General features: G+C 37.2%; 1 protein-coding gene across 1 annotated transcript in view; it reads left to right on the top strand.

Moving 5' to 3' along the window:
- tma16 (translation machinery associated 16 homolog) overlaps positions 1 to 2,951 on the top strand; it is a 12,761-nt gene extending 9,810 nt beyond the window's left edge. Inside the window, exon 9 of the mRNA XM_072916346.1 lies at positions 2,384 to 2,951. Coding sequence (XP_072772447.1) covers positions 2,384 to 2,573 — 190 coding nt within the window. The 3' untranslated portion in view covers positions 2,574 to 2,951. The remainder of the gene's footprint in view (positions 1 to 2,383) is intronic.
- Positions 2,952 to 8,387: the final 5,436 nt, after the last annotated feature.

Below are 8,387 nucleotides of genomic sequence, written 5' to 3'. Positions count from 1 at the left end.
TTTGCTATTAATAGTTTATAGTTGTTTAGTGATGAATTGATAGTTGATATTTTTGTTGACCAATTGGTGAGATCTAATCATCATCATTCATTATTCAATATAAAACAGAACAAATCAGATAAGGAATCTTTTTTTTGTCCAATTTTCAATTTGTGCACAATTGAATTTTTTCTTTTATTTGATCATTTATAATTTGCCATGAGCGTGCGTATGTAAGTCAGTTGTCCTCAAATAGTGAGGTTGATTCTTTATCAAAGGTAAAAAAACAACATTTTTTAAATCCGATTTTGTCATGTCTGTGTAATCATGTTTTGTTTTAAGTCATGTTTTGTTTAGTTTCTGGCTTTTCACTCCCTTGTCTTGTTTGCATGATTACCCATTAGTTTCACCTGTTACACGTTTGGACTCATTGTGCACTCTTGATTGTCACCATAGCAACCCATTAGTTTTCACCTGTCACGTCACGCACCTGTTTTCGTTAATCATGTCTGTAGTATTTAAGTTCAGTGTTTTTCAGTTTGTCTTTCTGACGACCTCACCACATGTATGCTCTGTCCATGCCTGATACTTCTTTCCATGTCCATTCTTCATGCAACTATTTTTGTCCAAGCCAAGTAAGTTTTTGTTCCATGTTTATAGTCTTTTTGGTTTCATAGTTTGTTCTCCGCCACTGTGCGTGTTTTTCGTTTGTACTTTTTTGCTATATTCTTTTGGTTTCATAGTTTATTCTCCGCCACTGTGCGCGCTTTTCGTTTGCACTTTTTTTTGATATACCGTATTTTCCGCACCATAAGGCGCCCTGGGTTAAAAGCCGCGCCTTCAATGAACGGCATATTTCAAAACTTTGTCCACCTATAAGCCGCCCGGTGTTGTAAGCCGCATCTAACTGCGCTAAAGGAATGTCAAAAAAACAGTCAGATAGGTCAGTCAAACTTTAATAATATATTAAAAACCAGCATTCTAACAACTCTGTTCACTCCCAAAATGTACGCAAATGTGCAATCACAAACATACGTATATCAACATGGACAGAGCTGCGTGAAAAAAGCCACCCGGCCTCTTCGCGTAAACTTAAACTTACCTTAACCACTCGCTCATCTTTTCTTCATCCATCCCTTCGAGTTAGCTTTTATGATGACGCCGGCTGGAAAGGTCTCTTTTGGCAAGGTCTTCCTTTTGAATATCACCATGGGTGGAAGTTTCTGGCCATTAGCATGGCAAGCTAGAACCACAGTGAAGGATGACTTCTCATTCCCTGTGGTGCGAATATTCACCGTACGTGCTCCCGTTGTATCCACAGTGCGGTTCACAGGAATATCAGTTGCTGTGAAATAGTAATCCGTGTGCGGATGGAGAGATTGCGTCTTTTCATGAACCGGATCCCTGACGCTTAGTAGGAGTCATTTTGTGGTCTTTACAGATGTAAACACACAAAGGAAATGAAACGTACGGTATATCCGCGTGCTTTTTCTTCTTCTATGCGGGCGGGTGGTTGCTTACAGTAGAAGAAGAAGCGCTTCCTGTTCTATGGGGGCGGGTGCTTACCTTGGCGGTTGCTTGCGTAGAAGAAGAAGCGCTTCCTGTTCTACCGGGAAAAAAGATGGCGGCTGTTTACCGAAGTTGCGAGATCGAAACTTTATGAAAATGAATCTTAATATTAATCCATATATAAAGCGCACCGGGTTAAAAGCCACACTGTCAGCTTTTGAGTAAATTTGTGGTTTTTAGGTGCGGCTAATAGTGCGGAAAATACGGTAATAAATAAATCATGTACCTTCATTCCCGTCTCGCCCGTGCCAACTTTCCGTTGCATCCCGGAAAAGCAAACACCCAGGACCAAGTCCTGACAGTAGGTCGTCAGCAAGACAAACTGAAAAACACTGAACTTAAATACTACAGACATGATTAACGAAAACAGGTGCGTGACGTGACAGGTGAAAACTAATGGGTTGCTATGGTGACAATCAAGAGTGCACAATGAGTCCAAACGTGGAACAGGTGAAACTAATGGGGTAATCATGGAAACAAGACAAGGGAGTGAAAAGACAGAAACTAAAGAGTCCTATAACTAAACAAAACATGACTTAAAACAAAACATGATTACACAGACATGACAGATTTTTTAAAATCAGAAATGTATTTCCGTGCCGCAAAGAATAAGAATTGTCAATTGATTTTTTTCCGTGCAGCCCGAGTTCACATGAAGTTATTTAGTTACATAGAAATTAGCCGTGAGGAAAACATTGAAAGTCAACACAAGGCAAGTCAGAGGATATTTTTTTAATGCATTAGTTTTATATTTTCTGCCATTTGAATTGTGAACAGTTTTCCTAATGAGCCTGAAGGGGGCGCCACAGTTTCCTAATAGTCTTCTTTTATGCAGGGAATGGACGGGAGACTTGAAGAAACTTCCAAATATTAAACTGAGGAAGGTTTCAAACCAAGGCTTGGAAGTGACGGATAAGGGAGAGAAGAACGACGCAGCCGAAGAAGAAGAAGAAGAAGAAATGAAAAAAGAGGAAGAAGAGTCAGATGAGGAGCGGCCAGATGAAAACGAAAACATGACTTCTTGACTCCAATTGACTTCAGGTTTGGAGACGCCTTCTTAGTCAATAGAACATTTGAAGTGGTGCAGTATATGTTTAACCAGCAGATGGCGCCAGATCTACAACAATCACTTAACAGGTAGACACACTTTCACTTTCACTCTTTATTCATCAAACAAACAAGAGTCTGTAATGTGAATATTGCATTAATATTCTTTATCCAGTCAAACATAGGAAAAAGTCATTCTCTGGTAGAAAAGTGCTAAAAGGAGGTTTGAAAGACTCATTCTCCTTTTTAAGTCAAAGATTGTATTTATTAACCTTAGAATCATGTTTTCACACGCTTCATTGTAGATTGTCCAAAAAGAAGAGGAGATTGCCAGAAAATAAACATTTAATTTCTTTTGTTTTCAAGGCCAACTTTTGTATTTCCTAATATCGTGGCGAGTGGGGTTTGTTACTCAGCCGCAGAGAGTACCAGGCGTCATTTAACCCAGGGGTTTTCCAGGTTTTTCACTGAAAAAAATGAAAGCATGCGGGGGCCATTTAGAATTTTTACTTCTTCAAAACCAATACATTATATATTTTTACTCTTAGGGACCCAAAGGGGTTTCAGTCATTCAAGTGCTTAAAATAAGTATTTTGTTTTTTTTAAACTTTCAACATCTAAATATCATACCTGCCAACTACTCCGGTTTTCCCGTAATTAGTACGGTTTTCATCAACCTATTCCGGGTTACGGTTGCAGTGATAAAAAATACGGTTTTTCATTAATTAAAAAAAAAAAAAAAAAAAAAAAAGTTTTATTCACGAAATCGCGTAACAACAATGACAATCGACACTGCTTCCCGTAACTTCCTATCGAGCCATTCCGAATGCCATGCGCGAGGCTATTTATAGCACCGCTGCCAAGCACGAGGCACCAGTTGCCATTGTTTCCAAACGAGCGAACGATCATGGAATCAGCCGGAGAAAAATCGCAAACGAGTCTTAAACCGAAAAGAAAACTGCAGTCATTCCGTGAAGAATATTCAAAAGCCTATCCGGGAATAATTATCCGTTCCAAAAAGGGTGAAAACTACGCGAATTGCACCTTGTGCAGACAAGATTTTTCGATCGGACACGGAGGAATTAGCGATGTAAAAGACCACGTTGGGACAAAAAAACACAAGTCTAATGCCGTTGCTAGCGATACAAGTGGAAAACTTTCAACGTTTTTCGTCGCCCAAACAGATTCTTTGGATGTGATAAATGCCGAAGTTTTATTTACGGAGGCAATAATTGAGCATGGATTTCCAATCGCACTGGCTGATCACATGGGACAGTTAAATGTTTGTAATGCAACCTTTAAAAATCATTACGCGGTGATCGCGGTCCCAAAAATAAACTTTTCTTGCATGATAATGTCCAGAAAAATTTGCTTTATATTACTATAGAGTCCTTTTAACGAATGAGTTTGATGGTTTATCACAAACCTTAAATGAAAGAAGTCCTTTGTTCTCCTGCACCATGCATGCGCTTTGGCCTTGCTTCGTGTTTGGTGCGCAATCCTGTCGGCTGTATTTCACAGCACGACATACTGTTAAAAGTGTTTATACTATTTATGCTTTCAAGTCCAAGTTGAAGAAATCGTGTTAAATGTTGACAGCATAACTACCAAAATACAGAAGTATGTCCTTAATATGTTTGCAGTGCTATTTCTGTTGAAAAGTTCAAATGATTACATTAGAGATGTGATGTGCCACTTTTCAAGTGTCTGATGGCTTCAATTAATTTTCATTAATTTTTCATATTTTGAATTCTTTTGAAAGGCTTACAAAAAAACTACATTTGAATTGTAATTCCATGCTATTGACAGGACTATTAATTTTAATGAAGTTAGCTTACCATGTTTACAGTATGATAATTGTGATAGAAATGTGAATTTTAGGCACAGAATATTTTTTACAATTGAACAAGGCAGTAGATTATACAAGCTTGGACAGAAAGTTAATAATGACACCAATTATTTTTTTTATGGAATTGTTTAGTACTGTTTTACCATTTGTTTACTGTAAAAAGTGTTTATACTTTCAATGAACAAATTGAAGTCTTGTGAAAGGTTGACAGGATAACTGGCATTAACTGTCAAAATAATTTCAAACTATTGAAGTTAGCTTACAGAATAAACATGTCAATCAACCCATATGATTTTTGCTGTAATATTTTTGTTTTGAAAAGTCACTGTGACTGATAGAAAAGTGATGGTTTTAGCAACATTTTAACCTGTCTGAATGCAATCAATCATTTTGCGTCGGGGGGGCGAAGCCTGAACCCCTTACCTGGACCCTGGCTACTAGGTTTTTCTGATTTCAAAAGTTGGCAGGTATGAAATATTTATAGGTCAACTTCAGATCAATCATTGACATCAAGTTACATTTGTGTTATGCTTTATGCCCTCTTTATTTATTAGGAAAAACTTAAAATGTGTGATATTTCCCCCCGAAAAAATGGAATATTTGATGTAAAGTAATTGAAACCTTAAATAGGGAAATATTTCATAACGCTGAATTTGGTTTATTATTATTCTTGAGCAATGACAGTTTAAAAAAAAATCCGACAAAAAGTCTCTGGGATCCCTAAAAGTGTTAAAAATAAGTCATATATCAATATTTATTATTTTTACTTTCAACTCTTCAACTAGATCAACTTCAGATCTATCTGTTGATTGTACGTTTTTATTCAGTTTTGAGCAATGACAGTTTTAAAGTAAAAAAAAACTCATCTTTGTGTTATCAGTGTCAATATTGTCAACACTTTCTCGTTATCTTACACCAGTTTTCTCTTTTATTCCACTCTTTAATGGGTTTTTTGTCATATTTTTACAAATATAATATAAAAAATGAGCTGCGGACTGCATATGGTCCCCTGATTTAATCAATTTGATCATTCATATATATATATATATATATATATATATATATATATATACATCCTGAAAATATGCAAACAAAACTGCGTTTAGATAATTGATACTTCAAACTTGCATAAATAAATCTTAAGGAATATAACATAACTTGGCTTCTGAGAGTTTCAAAATGTAATGAATAAAATGCTAAAGTTGTTGATAAACAAGCAATTATTTTAATAATTAAATATGGTCATTTTAAATGAATTATTATGATAATTTAAAATCAATTATTTCAAATATGTTTATTTTAATGTATAATTCTATGGCTGGATGTAATAAGGAGTCACGAAAAAATACAAATAAAAATACAATTAATTTTGATGTTTTTAGCAAAATATAAAAAAAATGTATTTATTTATTAATATATATATATATATTTATTAATATATATATATATATATATATATGTAGTAAGTATAAACCCTACCAACAATAATCCAAATAATAATGTGTTATACAGAATATAATATTTTTCTGCTATATTTGATCACTCACTGAACTCTTCATAAACGCCACAGTAAACTACAGCTTTACAGATGCCATGTGTGCTGTGTAAATACACCTGCTGATTAAAGGGCAACTGCACTTTTTATGGAATCCAGCCTATCATTCACAATCCCAATGTAAGACAAACACATATGTTTTTCTTTCTTTTTATATACATTCTAATTCGTAAAAAACGGCAAGTAGGAGGTGGCTAACATGGGAGTACACTACTGCGCCCATAAAGCCCACCACAAAAACACCCAGCAGTACTGCATGTCAGGACCTGAATACTCACCAAGTATTTGTGATATCGTTATTGTGAGCGATAAAGCTGAGGAACTACTTTTAGAGTGCCGCCGTGATCACAGAGAGCTAACTAGCTTATGCTGCTATATTGACATATTGCTGCTGCATGGCCTCTGAGCTGGTGAAAGTTAATTCTAGATGATAAATCATGCCTCTCACCTGGATAGTAGAAGGTTGTGGACATACACGGAGAAGTTGGTCAACTTAGACCTGGACGTGGCGAGAGAGACACAAAAATATGCTCGTTTTTGCCCATATTTAAAAAAAATTTTTTTTAAATCATGAGCATTTTGATGAATTCTTCATGTAAAGTGAAAGATCTAAACATCCCATCAGTTAGCATCCCAGTGAGAGCAGACACTATACAGTAAGTGATTGTTTTATGATGTTGGTAGTGTGTATTTCTTGTTTAGCACTTAGCAATACTGCTACATATTGCTTAGTGTTTCACTAAAACGGGATCTGTTTAGCACTCTGCTTCGGAAACTCGTTGCTCATCCTCCTTATATTCAGGCTCAAAAATCTAAGGTTATGGATCATCATTTGTCCCAAAGTAGTCTTTGTTGTCTCTCATGAAGTCTGCCATGAGTCGTAGTGGTGTTGTTGTTGACGGAATAGCGAACGTTGTGATGCTTAAAATGAGCAAAATATATATATATATATATATATATGTATGTGTGGGGAAAAAATCACAAGACTACTTCATCTCTACAGGCCTGTTTCATGAGGGGTTCCCTCAATCAATGAACTCGTTGGGTGTTTCCTCCTCTCCCAGCTCGCTAGCCTCAACCTGAACCTTGGTATTTACCGTGATGACGGACTGGCAGTGTGTCGCGCCTCGCCAAGGAGCAGCGAGAATACCAAGAAGCGCATATGCCAAATTTTCAAAGAGAACGGCCTACGGATCACGATTGAAGCCAACAAGCAAACCGTCAACTTCCTCGACGTCACTTTCAACCTGAGAAATAACAGCTACCAACCATTCACGAAATCCAACACAACACTCCAATACGTGCACCATGACAGCAACCACCCACCCACCACCACGAAAAGAATACCTACCGGAATTAATAAAAGGTTATCGATGCTGTCATCTAGCAAAGCTGAATTTGACCAAGCAACCCCCCCGTACCAAAAAGCCCTGGATGAAAGCGGATACAATTTCACCCTCACCTATGAACCCACGCCAGGAAACCAACCGAAAAAGAACAGAAAACGAAACGACATCATCTGGTACAACCCCCCATACAGCAAAAACGTCTCAACTAATATTGGCCACAAATTCCTCACTCTGATTGACAAACACTTTCCCAAAGGCAACAACCTAAGAAAAGTATTCAACAAGAACAACATTAAATTGAGCTACAGCTGTATGAACAATATACGACAAATTATCTCAAACCACAACAAAACAATTGCAAATGAGCCGTCGGCCCCCAGACAGAGCGACCCCAAAACCAACAAAGGCTGCAACTGCCGTAAGAAACCTGATTGCCCTCTCAACGGGGGGTGCTTACAAACATCAGTTGTCTACCAATCTAAGGTAACACGCAAGGACATTAACACATCCGACACATATGTAGGATTAACCGAGGGAGAATTTAAAACCAGATGGAACAATCACAAGGCTTCTTTCAGGAACCAAAACCTGCGGAATACCACAGAACTCAGCAAACACATTTGGGACCTCAAAGACAATAATGTTGAATATTCAATAACATGGCAAATTCTTGCATCCAGCACACCTTACAATAGTGGTAATAAAAGATGCAACCTATGCTTGAAAGAGAAACTGTTTATTATTTACCGTCCAGACCTGTCATCCCTCAACAAGCGCAGCGAAATTGTATCAGCATGCCGCCACAGACGGAAACACCTCCTAGGTAACACATGAGCCAATCACCACGCCCCTACACCAGCCTGTACCCACCCACTCTGTGCCCTATACAAACCATGGTATGTGAATGCTCCCATTAAAATCTCCTGATGATTGAGGGAACCCCCTCATGAAACAGGCCTGTAGAGATGAAGTAGTCTTGTGATTTTTTTCCCACACATACATATATATATATATATATATATATATATATATATATATA

Source organism: Nerophis lumbriciformis, linkage group LG27, assembly GCF_033978685.3.
Source record: "Nerophis lumbriciformis linkage group LG27, RoL_Nlum_v2.1, whole genome shotgun sequence".
Classification (NCBI taxonomy): Eukaryota; Metazoa; Chordata; class Actinopteri; order Syngnathiformes; family Syngnathidae; genus Nerophis; species Nerophis lumbriciformis.
Note: the sequence above shows the minus strand (reverse complement) of the source record. Positions and strands in the feature narration are given on the sequence as shown.